Here is a 16,177-nt window from a genome sequence, read left to right as displayed (position 1 = left end):
AAAAGCCTAGTAACCTCTTAGTTACTTCTGTAGTTAATGTGAAGTTTACAACCAGGAATGCACCTTGTATCTCTATTTACTTTCCAAGGGTTTTTCAAGTTCGCGCTGGGGATGACTTGCTGCTTAAATTTAAGGTATTTTATTTAATCTATAGTAAGGCTAAATATTCAAATACATTTTTTAATGCCCTGCTTTTCAGCTGTTTCCTGAATTTTCGCTTGAAAAAGCCGGGAATTAAATGAAATTTGCAAACGAGAGGCAGTCTTGGTTGTTAAGAAACTGAAACCTGCATTTTAAATAATGGTTGAAATTAGGGCCGTATCCAGGATTTTTGGGAGAGAATATTTTTCTGGGAGGGGGAAGAAAAATAAGAATTTTAAAAAGACATCACAAATTTTTTTATGTACATTTTTGTTATGTTTTACGAGTCGGATAAACATTTCGGGAGAAGGGGGTCAAACCCCTAACCCCCAATGGATACAGCAATAGTTGGAATATCCAATTTTATTTGGATATGTTCAAAACGCAATTGCCACCTGAAAACCGATTCGAATTTTTTTTCTGAGTAAAAAAGAGGGGGTCATAGTCCTATAAACAAACAGAGTATCTGTAAAAATACTGAAAAACCATTACTATCAATTTTGAGAGAAGAAATCCTTCCTCTCTGATATATTTCATGAGCTAAGAGACTCGTGGGTTGAGTATTTAATACTCTTAGATTATTCTAGTTATCTGCTTCCATTTTACAGAGTCGAGGTCCTCCCTCCCAAGTGTATTTCCACCATAACTTCCATATAATTCGTATCTGAATATGTTCTTTGAAATCAGGAAAGAAGGCAGCTTAATAAAAAACTCAGAATTCCAAAGCTCAAGAATTCCATCAAAGTTCAATATTTTATGAAATAATAGGAATTATGAACTAATATTTTTTTGGAATTATGAGAGGTGATGCTGCCTCGGCCCACTTTGTATTGTATTGTACTGTATAAATCACTACTTGGAATTGATCCATTTACAACTTCCCTCAAAACTAACGACGTATTGATCATCCTACTTTAATTCTGTGCAAGCCTAAAACAAGTCCTGAATGCGGTTTTCTATCACACAGAAGTAAATTACTAATCAAAAACTAACAAAGTAACTAATTACAAATTAATCAAACAGTAAATAATGAATCACAACAGTAATTATCTCGATTTCTTCACGGATGCAGGCACCTTAATATAGACAAAACTAAAACTAGAAAGTTTAGTATAAAAACTAAAAGTTTTTAGTTTAAAAAGTTTTTTCTTATTTTGAAATTTTTTCTTATTTTTTAGTATAAAACTAAAAGTTTTATACCCTTTATTCTGGAACACCTTAATAACAATTCGTGATTATATAGTTGCCAAATTCCACTTTTCCTCTATGGCCGTTTTTATTCTTTTTTGATTTACTGCAATATTTTTGTAATTTAAGTGTTAAGTTTACGAATTTGCCCTTTATCTTTGATGATTTTGCTTTTTTAATTCCTTTTAATTTTAAGTGTTTGACTTAATGTACTGTTTTGATTTTTTTTTTCTTAGCTTTTACTGACATATAAAGCGAATTCGGCTCTATAGAGCTCTGTGATAGTCTTTTGAAAATAAATATTATCTTATCTTATCTAAAAAGGGAACAAAATTAAAATTTCAACAAAAATTTTATTCCTAGTGTAAAACATTCACACTACAAGAACAAAACAACTAAATTCTAAAGCTTTGTCAAAACCTGAAAATTCACGAGAAATAACAATGGCTGCAACACATACAATTACTTTTACAATTAATTAACAACACATACAATAAATCATGAAAATGGGCAAAAAATTTATTAAAATTAATTTAATGGACAAAAAATTAAGGGCAAAAAAATGGCCTTAATTAATTACCTAAAGGTAACATTATCAGACTAAAAATCAAGGTACTGGCCTATTCATAATTGAGTGTACACTTAAAACAAAACAGCATAAATTTATTATCCGAGCCACAATACTGTCACACCTGTCGATATGAACCAGGCATACCCTTTTATTAACTTCGCGAGAAATTTTTTTTTTAAATTTGATAAATTTTATCGCAAAAGCTTCCAATACTAACAGATCCGATAGAAAGATCAAATCAAAATCTAAGTTAGTTTCAATGATTTAGTGTAAAAGGGATGGCTTGTGGTATGAAAGGTGTAATAAAAAAAAAAAAAAAAAAAAAAAAAGTTACTGAAGGGACAAAATGATGACATCCACACGAGGGTGGGGACGGAGGGCAACTCTCCTCAAGTCCCTGTGCTTTGTCGATATCACTTTTTCTACGAGAATATCTAGTTTAATTCTATCATATGAGTGTATATCAACGTATGATATTAAGGTGGTTTTTGGTGTGAGAAAGACGGTCTGGGTCTGTTTGATAAATGAGATTTTATATTCAGGACCTATTGACGATCAAACAACATTATTTTTGGAGGAGGTAGGGGGAGGGGGGAATGATTCGTGTTCTTTGATAATTGTAATGCCGAAATCATGCTGCAGAACTAGTAAAATAAAATAGCGTGAGCTTGGTTTGAGAAGTCACCATCAACGGCAACTTGTTTTCAAGCATTGTGTATGTTTCGATCTCTTGTCACATTCAACAATGTCGAAATAATTCTGCAGAACAAGTAAAATAAACCATCAACGGCAACTTATTTTCAAGCATTGTGTATGTTTCGATCTCTTGTCACATTCAACATACGTAAGAGAAAAAATATTGTACTAAGCCTCCTGATTAAAATAAAAACATTGACACACATATTATAAAGATATTCTTCTAAAAACTCCACTTTTTTTTGGGGGGATGGGGGGACCTGAAGTTCTTCTTAAGAGAAGCAAATAATTAAAATATCGTGACTTCATTAGAAAGCCTAAATCAATGCTGATTTTTAAAAACAGTATGTTTTTATATGTATGTTCAAAAATAGTATGTTTTAAACATACTATATAATGTTTCAATATCTTACGTCAGATCCATTACACATAGAGGAAGAAATCTGAGAAATTAAGCTTAATTTTTTTCTAATTAAAAATTGTAAAAAGAAACAAAAAACATCTGCTTTGTATCTTCCTCGGATTAACGAACTACTCACATTTTTTGCTCTGAAGCTGTGCATAACTTTGCCTTTATCGGTAAGTGTAACTATACTATGGCCCAGACATAGGTTTGATCACAGAAATTAATCATATTACCGCTAATTAATAGCACCCAGTGCAAAATAGAAGATGATAAAGTAAAATTAACGAAAAATTTGATACGCTACATATAGCGTTAGAATCCAGTTCACTTTCGGATTTTTAACAAGGTCAGGCTGAGGAGGGAAGGGGTAAAGAAAGCGCAAAAGAAAAATTTTTCAACAAGCCTTGTTCAGTTCATGCTGAGTAAAAAATAAAGAATATGACTCATTCTAAAAAAAAACTAGCCTCAACTGTAAAACATAAAAGAACTGCTACTTTTTCACCCAAAACCATTTGCAAAGGGGAGGGGGAGGTTAGCAAGTACAGACAAAAATAAATAATAAATCCAGTTCAGTTACCCTCTTATAGTACCGAACTCAGGACAAGAAAAAAAAATAATTTCCTGGAAGAAAATTGACAACAACAACAATTGGTTTTGATTGTGAATTAAATTTATTATCGTTTGCGATTTATCCTTTACGGTAATGCCCGTATCGACAATGAATCAGGATTGAACCACTTACAACTTATCCCGCTAATTCAATTTTTCTTGAAACTTAAGGAAAACTTATTTGGCAAATCCACATTATTCAACAATATAAAACATAAAAAAAAATCACAGAATTTTCTCAAAATCCATTAAAATTAACAATGTACCACAAAAATGCTATGCTGCCACTGCCATCTTTAAAACATGTTCTGCCATGAGCCTTAGAAAGAAATCTAAAAACAGGATGAGCAACAAATTTACTAAATTAATCAGTTTTCTTCCTCTACATATGTTCTGGGTGTTCACGAATGCAATCAATAAGGGCCTGCGGCGGAATTTCACGATGACAAATTCGATAAACAGCCGTGAACAAGGGGAATCTGTAAAAAACATGAAGAGAAAAGTTAACAAGAAAAAGAGAAAGAGAGAGAGAGACAGAAATATGATGATCAATATCAATTATGTAAAAAAAGCCAGAAAAGCCAGTATCACTCAAGTTTTTCTATGCAGCTGTTCTGTAGCCGTTTTAAATATTTATATTTATATTATATTTATATATTATATATACGTATACAATTCGATAAACAGCGGTGAACAAAGGGGAATCTGTAAAAAACATAAAGAGAAAAGTTAACAAGAAAAAGAGAAATAGAGAAAGAAAGCGAGAGAGAGAGAGAGAGAGAGAGAGAGAGAGAGAGAGAGAGAGAGAGAGAGAGAGAGAGAGAGAGAGAGAAAGAGAGAGAGAGAGAAATATGATGATCAATATCAACAATGTAAAAAAAAAAGCCAGAATGAACGAAAACTTAATTTGGAACCAACAGCAATGAATAAATGCTACCAAGATTACATACTCTATTTATATACTTTATTGACAACATAGGTCTCGTATTACCACATCTTCCCCAGTGCTAATGCCCAATAGCTCATATATACTACTGCTTTCCCTACATATGGGGTTGACATGCTTAACATCCCTAAAGACACGGTTACCGGACCATTCTACTATGCTTAACAAAATGGCTGTCCCAAATTTTGACTGGATGCGTTTGGAAAATGAATGGGCTTGAGAGAAAGGCTTGGAAATCAAAGGAAGAGAAACAGAGAAAGAGAGACAGAGAAAATTAAAGATTGCCATATTCCACTGTTTAGTAAAACACTGTTTGAATTAAGTTATTCATCAAAAGTGATCCTGGATAATGACAAAGAGAGTTCTTTTTTTTTCGTCATCAAACTACTAATGCAATACTTTCCAAGACATTTTTTTTCTTTTAGCTTACCAAAGATTGGTCTGTTTGGTTTTCTGCTGTTCAGAAGTTTAGCTTACCAAAGATGAGTCTGTTTATTTGTTGTTCTTTATCTTTTACTTATCTTCTTCAGTTGTTTTTTACCACGTAAAGTGAATTTTGGCCAAACATTCTTTTAGCTTATTATTTTTTTTTCTTTTAGCTTACCATAGATGAGCCTGTTTATTTTGTTGTTCTTTGTCTTTTACTTATCTTCTTCAGTTGTTTTTACCATGTAAAGTGAATTTTGGCCAAACATTCTTTTAGCTTATTATTTTCTTTCTTTTAGGTTACCAAAGATGAGCCTGCTTATTTGTTGTTCTTTACCTTTTACTTATCTTCTTCAGTTGTTTTTACCACGTAAAGTGAATTTTGGCCAAACATTCTTTTAGCTTATTATTTTTTTTCTTTTAGCTTACCAAAGATGAGCCTGCTTATTTGTTGTTCTTTACCTTTTACTTATCTTCTTCAGTTGTTTTTACCACGTAAAGTGAATTTTGGCCAAACATTCTTTTACCTTATTATTTTTCTTCTTTTAGCTTACCAAAGATGAGCCTGTTTATTTATTGTTCTTTATCTTTTACTTATCTTCGTCAGTTATTTTTGTTACCACGTAAAGTGAATTTTGGTCAAACATTCTTTCAGCTTATTATTTTTTTTTCTTTTGGCTTACCAAACATGAGTCTGTTTATTTGTTGTTCTTTATTTTTTACTCATCTTCTTCAGTTATTTTTTTGTTACCACGTAAAGTGAATTTTGGCCAAACATTCTTTCAGCTTATTATTTTTTTTCTTTTGGCTTACCAAAGGTGAGTCTGTTTATTTGTTGTTCTTTATTTTTTACTCATCTTCTTCAGTTATTTTTTTTTTACCACGTAAAGTGAATTTTGGCCAAACATTCTCCACACTTCCTAAGCAAAGAAGCGCGCTATTTCTAAGAGATTTCCTAGACTCGTGAAAGGATTTTGGAAAAATTTGGATGTGGCACTATTAACATTCTCCCTTGAAGATCTTTTGTACAAAGCAGTAGAGAAAGCGTCATGGAGGGGCGCTGTTGTTACCTTTTGCGTCAGCCGGCGTTGGAAAACCCGAGTCTAAGCAAGTAATATTATATTTTGATGCTTTAGTACTTACTAAAACCCCATCTTCGTTGGTGTAGGGACAAGCCTTAATTGCCGAATAACGGTAATAAGAGTCATTCAATTTGGCAATAGCCTGAATAAGGTGAGTAGTGCTAATAGCACTGGACAGAACACAGTTGAACTTTTTTTATTCATCTTAGTATTGAAACGGTATTTGGTCACATGTCCTGGTTATTTTTTGTAATAACGTCAGAGTTGTGAACAACACTAAAAATACGTTTTAGCATTTTAGCTCGGTTACATGCTCAAAATAAATAATCCAAAAAGAAGGCGCGGTCTATTTTGATTTCCAATAAGGGGAATGGAAGATGGGAGTAAGGCGTAGTCTATTCTATTCGTCTTGTACATGATGAGAAAAAATCTTCTCTCTCAAATTTATATGCATAGTGCATTGAGACTTCTGATAAACTGATTGAATTCTTTTTAATTTGGCCTAAAATAATCAAACTGAGTTTAATTAGCTTAATATGTTGGTATATTCAAAGGAAATATTACAAGAAAATACCAATTCAATTTCAATCTATATATATATATAAAAATAAGTTGTTTGTTTGTTTGTTGACTGACGTCATGTTTGTCGACTGACGAAATTACAGACCGGGACACCGGGACACAAGGAATATAAATAACGACCGGGAAACTCAAAGAGAAATTACAGACTGGGACACCGGGACACAGGGAATATAAATGACGACCAGGACACAGGGACACAACTACAACGGGGACGCCAGAGGGCACAGGGGGGATATATAAATGACGACCGGGACACAGGGAATGTTCGATGAGCAATCACCATCAACAAAGCTCAAGGGCAATCATTAGAATAATGAGGTATAGATCTGAATACGGATTGTTTTTCCCATGGACAATTATATGTTGCATGTTCAAGAGTCGGTAAACTTGACAATCTATTTATATTCACAGACAATGGGACAGCGAAGAATGTTGTATATTCACAAGTTTTACATAGTTAAAAACATATATATCTATATTCACAGGTGGGACACAGGGACACAACTACAATGGCGCGTAACTAATATGGCACGAAAAAAGCTAAAAAAAAGAGAAAAACCTAAATGAAAAAAACTTAAAAAAAAAGGGAAAAAATAAAAAAGGTAAAAAACTAAAAAGAAAAAAACTAAAAAAACTAAAAAAGCTGCAAAACTGAAAAAAGAAAAACTAAAAAAGAAACTATATCTATATATATAAAAATAAGTTGTTTGTATGCATGTTTGTTTGTTTGTGGGTTTGCATATGACGTCATTATAAGATGACACTACAGACCGGGACACCGGGACACCGGTACACAGGGAATATAAATGACGACCGGGACACAGGGAATATAAATGACGACCGGGACACAGGGACACAACTACAACGGGGACGCCGGGGGGCACAGGGGGATATATAAATGACGACGGAGACACAGGGAATGTTCGATTAGCAATCACCATCAACAAAGCTCAAGGGCAATCATTAGAATAATGAGGTATAGATCTGAATACGGATTGTTTTTCCCATGGACTATTGCATGTTCAAGAGTCGGTAAACCTGACAATCTATTTATATGCACAGACAATGGGACAGCAAAGAATGTTGTATATTCGCAAGTTTTACGTAGTTAAAAACATATATATATATATATATATATATATATATATATATATATATATATATATATATATATATATATATATATGGCGCGAAGCGCCACCCCAACAGCTAGTATAAGATAATTGTACAAGTCTGTTTCCTTCTTACGTTTGATGTTTAGCATGAACCCAGTGTTCTTTCAAAGAAATTTGGAGAAGATCCGACAGATTTAGGATAGTATAAACATTGATTTTTAACTAGAAGTCTTTTTTTAAAAGCGTTTAATAACTGGATTTGGTTAAAAAGAAGGCCGACAGAACAACTTCTAAAAACTTTTCGGATCTACAAAAATCTACCATTTTCTCTTTACAGAACGCCATATTTTACTTTGTCTTTGGTTGATAATGTGCGGGGCTGAACTGACGTCAAAAAAAAAATATAGTTATAGAAACTAAACTGTGAAGTTCAGTTTTTCAGAACAGCTCCTGGAAAACTTTTCAGACCTATAATGAGAAAAATTTTCTCTTTATGTAACGCAATATTCTATTTTGTCTTTGGCTGTTAATGAACGGGGCTAACCTAATGTTAACAGTTATAAAAAGGAGGATAGATTATGGAAACTAAAATATGAAGTTCAGTTTTTCAGAAGAATTTTTGAAAACTTTTCAGATATATAAAGCGAAAAATTTTCTCAATATATAACGCCACATTCTATTTTGTCTTTGATTGTTAATGAACGGGGCTGACCTGATGTTAACAGTTATAAAAAAGAATATAGATTATGGAAACTAAACTGTGAAGCTCAGTTTTTTAGAACAACTTCTGAAAACGTCTCACATCTATAAAGAGAAACTAAACACTGAAAACAACAAGAAAAAAATTAAACAACAACAACAAAAATACTATGCCAATCAAAATTGTTTTATACATCTTGGATTCACAAGCCCGAATTTTGAACCGAATTTTCACGTTTTTCCTGATGGTTGAAATGAATCGTTACGCAAGCGTAGATGTTAGCTAATCGTTACAAAACAGTTAAAAGAAGACCACAATGATGATTGTGATGATCATATAAACAGTTAATTTTGGAAATAAAATAAGGAAAAAAATTGTAGAATTTCAGTGCGTTGCTCAACACCATGGTTCATTTTGTTATATTTAACTTTAAAGCGAAGTTAAAGTTAATGAAGTACCTCTGAAGCCAGATGTGGGATCAGAGGTAGCCAAAAAAGTTGCCTATACTTCTGACCTTAATTTCATAAGCCAATGAAATTAAATTACAATTTCTAATACGGAACTACAGAATAGCCATCTCTATTCATCTCTTTGTTTAAGTGATATTTGATTTTGTTAAAACATAGCTTTAAAGGGGCAGAGCCAGATTTGGGATCAGAGGTAGCCAAAAATGTTGCCTATATCTCTAACCTTGATTTCACAATTTCATAAGTCAATGAAATTAAATTACAATTTCTAATACAGAACTACAGAATAGCCATCTCTATTCATCTCTTTGTTTAAGTGATATTTGATTTTGTTAAAACATAGCTTTAAGGGGGCAGAGCCAGATTTGGGATCAGAGGTAGCCAAAAAAGTTGCCTATACCTCTGACCAAGAAAATTAACTTTAAAGCGCTTCGTTTGTTTTTTGTTTGCCAAAAACAGAGGACCAATGGGTATGAAACTTAAAAAAAAAACAAGGATTTCAAATACCTTCTGTTGAAATCATTATGTTCTTAACATCATAGAGTGTTTCATATAACCTTAGACGATAATTTTAAAAGCCAACCGCTTTTAGATCCAAACTATAAAAACACGACATGAACTTTCTTGAACAGCAACAATTCCCATGACATTTTAACATTGAGAAGCTGCCTCCCAAATGAAATTCTAATCCACCAAATCGGCATGGGTAATGGTGACACATGATAAGAAATTTGGAAAACTCCAAAAAGATGGAATTTAAAGGTTGGACACACTATGCTATGAATAAGACTGTAACTTTTTTTTAAGTACCCATACCCGGGATAATGTTCTTCGCCAGAATTGTCGCACCTTGTTATTTTCTCTTCTACTGATTTCTATACTAATTTTATTTACATACAATAACTATGATCCGAAACAGAAATGAATGGAATCTTACAGATATCTAACCAAATATCTCCAGATCATTCAGAGGGTTTAAATAAATGAATCCCCAACTAGCCTAAATCACTGTCCATCTACACCATCCTACAATACCTACGAAAAGAAGCATCATAAATTATTTTTAACATAGTCCACAACCTGCCAAGGGCGTTGTTCCAAAGGGAATTGTACTTTACTTTGGGTTCTTTGTACTTTACTTTGTACTTTATACTTTACTTTGTACTTTACTTTGTACTTTATACTTTACTTTATACTTTACTTTGTACTTTATACTTTACTTTGTACTTTATACTTTACTTTGTACTTTATACTTTACTTTGTACTTTATACTTTACTTTGTACTTTACTTTGTACTTTATACTTTACTTTGTACTTTACTTTGTACTTTTTTTGGGTTCTTTGGGTTTACTTTGTACTTTACTTTGAGTTGAATACATAAAATACCGATTCCCAAAGCTGTCATTAAAATCCTGCGCGACTTTAATGATTCGGAGGCTAGCTGGCTGTCAAGTTCACTTTCACCCACGTAAGTTGTACAAGTCTCAACACGCCAAAAGAAAGTAATAAACCTTATCTTAACCATTATTGAATAATTCTCTTGTCCTTCTACTCTCTCCCTTCTATTGGTATGAATGAGTACCTTACTATAATATGGAAGCATAGCAGACAACCCCCTGATAAATCTCGGCCATTGAAGTACCACCCACATACTCACGAACAACTCTAGATTCACCGCAAGTGGCTCGCTAGAAAAAAGTGGTCAAAATCTTAGCTATGTAACATGGTACCAATACAAAAGGTACCTGCTCAGTTTTTTTTCCGTTAATATAAAGTAATTTGTCGTGATAGACAATCCTGGTCAAGTTACAAAATAAACCGTGGCTCACAACAGAAATTAAGGATCTTATTAAATCGAGTCATGAGTTCTTTAAATTGGGTATCAAAAGTGGCAAAAACCAAAATTTGCAAAATTATGGGGCTTAAAATAAAGCGATATATTAATGAACTTGGTAATCGAATAGCTAACAAGCTCTGGAAGTCTAATCCATCTAAATTCCATTAGAAGGTCAAGAAGACTATGGAAAGGAATCGAAAACAGCTGACAACTGTGTCATTGAGTGTGAACCTGTAACTGATGGTCAGAGAATTCAGAATAAAGATTAGGAATAAGAATATAGATTAGGAATAAGAATACAGATTATGGAGATTATGGAAACTTGTCATTACTTTATGGAAATTAAAGAGTTATCAAAGATGGTAAGGACTTGGCCTGGTTATCTGATGGAAGAAAATGGGCTGATGCTATAGCAAAAGTCTAGAAAGTTCTCCGAAAAACAAATTTATTATATCGATAAAAAAAAAAAAAAAAAAAAAAAAAAAAAAAAAAAAAAAAAAAAAAAAAAAAAAAAAAAAAAAAAAAAAAAAAAAAAAAAACAAGAGCTAAGAGCTCATATGGCACTTGTGACGAGGTCGGAAGAGCCAAGAGCTCATAAGGTATGAGCTCTAGCAAAATTCTAAGAATCAATAGATTGCTTTAAAAGGAAAATCAGAGGCCTAATGCCGGTCGTCATTTAAGATAAGAGCTCTGAGTCACGAGGTCTTTCTAAATATCAAAATTATTAAGATTCGATCCCCCACTCGTAACTTAAAAATACCTCAATCTTTCTAATTATTCCTCTCCCTTCAGCCCCCCAGATGGTCGAATCGGGGAAAACGACTTTATCAAGTCAATTTGTACAGCTCCCTGACAAGCCTACCAATTTTCATCGTCCTTGCACGTCCAGAAGCACCAAACTCGCCAAAGCACTGAACCCCACCACCTAACTTCCCCAAAGAGAGCGTATCCAGTCCAGTTACGTCAGTCACGTATGTACGACATTTATAAGCGTTTTCCAAGACTTCCGGTTTTCCCCTCCAACTCCCCCAATGTCAACAAATCTGGTTGGGATTTGAAATAGGAGCTCTGAAACATGAGTTCCTTCTAAATATCAAATTTCGCTAAGATCCGGTCACCCGTTTTTAAGTTAAAAATACCTCAATTTTTCTAATTTTTTCAAATTAACAACCCCCAGCTCCCCCAAAGAGAACGGATCCGTACCAATGCCAATTTCGTATCTATAACTGGTGCTTATTATTCCCATCAAGTTTAATCCCGATCTCACCACTCCAAGCATTTTCCAAGATTTCTGTTTCCCCCCTCCAACCCTCTATGTCCCGGGATCTGATCCAAATTAATAATGGAACATCTGAGACATAAGATTCTTCTATATATCAAGTTTCATTAAGATTCGATCACCTAATATTCGTAAGATGCCTCGATTTTCACGTTTTCCAAGAATTCCGGTTTCCCCCTCCAACTCCCTTCAATGTCACCGGTCTAGTCTTAAAATGAAAATTCTAAAGCACAAGATCCTTCTAGATATCAAGTTTCATTAAGATCTGATCACCCGTTTGTAAGTTACAAATACATCATTTGTTCTAATTTTTCCGAATTACTCCCCTCCTCCAAAGAGAGCGGATCCTGTCCGGTTATTTCAGTAACCTGTCTTGGACTTGTGCTTATCATTTCCACCAAGTTTCATCCCGATCTCCCTGCTTTAAGCGTTTTCCAAGACCCCCCCCCCCTAATGATACTGGATCCGGTCGGGATTTAAAATAAGAGATCTGGGTTTCGAGGTCCTTCTAAATATGAAATTTCATTAAGATACGATCACTCTTTCGTAAGTTAAAAATACCTCTTTTCTATTTTTTTAGAACAAATCCTCCCCCCCCCCACTCCCCAAAGAGAGCAGATCCGTTCTAGTTATGTCAATACTGTATCTAGGGCTTGTGCTTATTTTTCCCACCAAGTTTCATCCCGATCCCTCCACTCTAAGCATTTTCCAAGATTTTAGGTTCCACTCCCCCCAACTTTCCATTCACTGGATCCTCTCGGGATTCAAAATAAGAGCTCTGCGACATGATATCCTTCCAAACATAAAATTTCATTAAGATCCGATCACTCCTTCGTATGTTAAAAATACCTCATTTTTCTAATTTTTCAGAATTAACCCCCCCCCCCCCCAAGAGAGCAGATCCGTTCCAGTTATGTCAATCACCAATCTAGGACTTGTGCTTATTTTTCCCATCAACTTTCATCCCGATCCCTCCACTCTAAGCGTTTTCCAAAATTTTAGGTTCTCTCCTCAATTCCCCCAAATGTCACCGAATCCAGTCGTGATTTAAAACAAGAACTCTGAGACACGATATCCTTCCAAACTTCAAATTTCATTGAGATCCGATCACTCCTTCGTAAGTAAAAAATCCCTCATTTTTTCTAATATTTCAGAATTAACCCTCACCCCCCAACTGACAGATACGTCAATAACGTATCTAGGACTTCTGCTTATTTTTTCCACCAGGTTTCATCCCGATCCCTCCACTCTAAGCATTTTCCAAGATTTTAGGTTCCCCCCTCCAACTCCCCCCAATGTCACCGGATCTGGTGGGGATTTAAAATAAGAGCTCTGAGGCACGATATTCTTCCAAACATCCAATTTCATTAAAATCCCACCACCCCTTCATAAGTTCAAAATACTTCATTTGTTCTATTTTTTCCAAATTCACTCCCCGCCAGATGGTCAAATCGGGAAAACGACTATTTCTAATTTAATCTCGTCCGGTCCCTGATACGCCCGCCAAATTTCATCGTCCTAGCTTACCTGGAAATGCCTAAAGTAGCAAAACCGGGACAGACCGATAGAATTTGCGATCGCTATATGTCACTTGGTTAATACCAAGTGCCATAAAAAGGAATTTGTTATTCTTATCTAAAAACCAAAAGCAGTAGAGTTTTACGAGTGAATAGAAAGGAAAATCCATTTTAAATTAATTTTAAACAAGATTTTAAGTTAGTACGAGAAAGATATGGCCTAACTATGATACGAAATAGAAATGAGTAGAATGTTACAGATATCTAACAAAATATCTTCATATTTTTCAGAGTCTAAATAAATTAATTCCCGGCTAACCTAAATCACCATCCCAAATTCTTAAATATGCCAGCTTATGTTTGCCTATTTTAAACTCATCAGCATATTTTTTGTCAGGGTCAAATTCTTCATTTCTGACTCGAAGCAGAAATGATGATTTTTTCGTTTGACGAAGTAAAAATTTTAAACGTCTGTGAACCCAACTTAAGAATCAGATAACTTACTTATCCTCCATCTTCTTGTTCTTGAGCATGACGTTTATTTCATCAGCCGTGTGCGGGCCTTGAAGTTGCTGCCCGTTCAACATTTCCTTTTCTAGTTCTTCAATTGTCTGAAAAAAGGCATAGTAATTGGTTCTTAAAAGGTTAGTGACAAAAGGGCATGACAGTTGAAGCGATTTGTTTCAAATGCTTACGGCGTATTTCTATTGCCTATTCCATTCTTTTAAATTATTTTCAGAGATACAAGAAAGAAATTGCTTTTTTCTTTTTTTTTTTACTGAATTTATTCATACAGACTTTTTTAAATTACAAATATTAATTTATCTATTAAAATATCTTCAATATATACTTATTATAATGTCTGGTCTTCCGGGCAGCGTCTGCGTGTTTGTGGGTGGGGTGGAGGTGGGTTCGGCAACTAAAGTTCACTTTTAATCTCTGATAGTTCCAAATAATCCTTTTCTTTTTTAGTTATTTCTAATCAGTGAAATTCGTATAAATTATAATTCCTACGGCATCAAACTGACATAAGATTCAAGGAAAAAAAAAAAAACATTAAACAAGATCTATTTTATTCAGGGTGCATCCTAGGATCAAGAAAAAAAGCACATTTTTGGCAACCAAATCTGTATTTCTTCTGATGGTATACTTTAAACACAGACTCAGACAATGACGTAATTAATATCCCAGGATAAAGAAGAGTATAGTATCAGGTACAATAAGGGAAAAAACACAGGACCTTGTGGAACTCCGCCAAGGACAAAAAGCACGTTCTCTGTCATCAAATTTGTCATATTTTTCTGATGATATAAAACCAGTCTTTATTTTATTAGAGAACTTGCTAGTTTGCATTTGCAAATTTAAAACGGGAATTGGCGCAATTTTTGATTTATGAGTTGTTTTCGCTTTACAGACGCGTTTAAATCCAACTCAGAACTCCACGAAAGTAAACTAACTCCCAGTCCAGAAATGGGGGAGGAGGGCCACAAACGAGATCCCTTTCTAAATAGACGACAAGCTCTTTCACCTCATGCACGATGGCAATGACACTGCCACGCCTAAATGTCACATTTGACCTTTTTAAACTTCAGATATAAAGACACCTTACATACTAATTATTACAACACTAATCATTTTTTGTTGGCACAGTAAGAATTATACAATATTTATAGGCATGAGTGTGATCTCCTGTTTTTACTGTACCTGAACGGGTTACTGTGCCCTGTTTGTTTAAACTTTTAGGACAATTGCAAAAGTTAGGACAGTTTCCTAGGCTGTTCTCATAGGGTAGGATACGCAGAGCAAAGTACATTAGGATTATTAGAGTGCAATTGAACATTTAGTTCCCTGATGAGCCCCCCATGTAGTTAAATCTTAGCAAAATACTTTAGCAGCTATCTCAGAAACTTGAAAATGTCAGATACAACCTTTCGATGTGACGGCGAGGATAAGTTTGATGAGAATATCACAAAAACCATTGGCAGAAGGGTAAAAAACCAAACTATTTGTAAGAAATCGGTCAGTAATATCAGAAAATCATTCTTAGGAAATTACTTAGAAACTGACATACATTTTCTAACAAATCGTTTTGTTTTTCTTATGCATAGTATAGGCATTATTTATGAAAACGGAATATCAAATTTACCTCTTTTGTCATTTACTGCAAAAGTTAGGAACTTTTGTTGTCATGTCTTCCGTGGGGACTAAATTCTTAACGAGAATAGAATAAATACTCTCACATAAGCTATATATTCATAGCTATAATTCGCCTACCCTTTACAGAAGGCATAACTTAGAAAAATTAAAAAAACATTTAAATTACAAAGAAAACATATAAGACGTGAAAAATATAATAACATAATATGATAAAGATAATAATAATACAATAATAATATAGTAAATAAAGATATAATATAAATCAAATAAGAATATCGTCAACGTCTTGTAAATCTGGAGTTCCGGATGAGAAGCATGAGCTTAGAGCAACATCCCCCTCTGTGTAGCAGCACATGGTCATTCGCATTTCTTTGCTTTCAAGTTAACATATGCAAGAAAAAAAAAACATGGCTTTTATAACAAAAAATTCCCCATGTCCAAGATGAAAGGAACTGATT

At 33.9% G+C, this 16,177-nt stretch overlaps 1 protein-coding gene across 3 annotated transcripts in view; it reads right to left on the bottom strand.

Annotated features, from left to right (window-relative positions):
- Nucleotides 1–1,662: 1,662 nt before the first annotated feature.
- Nucleotides 1,663–16,177, bottom strand: part of LOC136040886 (glycerol-3-phosphate dehydrogenase [NAD(+)], cytoplasmic-like) — a 63,342-nt gene continuing 48,827 nt past the window's right edge. For 2 of the 3 annotated variants that reach the window (XM_065725292.1, XM_065725293.1), the window contains exons 9-10: nucleotides 14,067–14,173; nucleotides 3,759–4,090 (exon numbers count right to left, since the gene is read on the bottom strand). In XM_065725292.1, coding sequence (XP_065581364.1) covers nucleotides 3,994–4,090; nucleotides 14,067–14,173 — 204 coding nt within the window. In that variant the 3' untranslated portion in view covers nucleotides 3,759–3,993. Of the gene's footprint in view, nucleotides 4,091–14,066; nucleotides 14,174–16,177 lie in introns of all 3 variants that reach the window. The other variant, XM_065725294.1, reaches the window with a different exon arrangement.

Source organism: Artemia franciscana, chromosome 21, assembly GCF_032884065.1.
Source record: "Artemia franciscana chromosome 21, ASM3288406v1, whole genome shotgun sequence".
Taxonomy (NCBI): domain Eukaryota; kingdom Metazoa; phylum Arthropoda; class Branchiopoda; order Anostraca; family Artemiidae; genus Artemia; species Artemia franciscana.
This window is presented reverse-complemented; position numbering and strand designations above follow the sequence as displayed.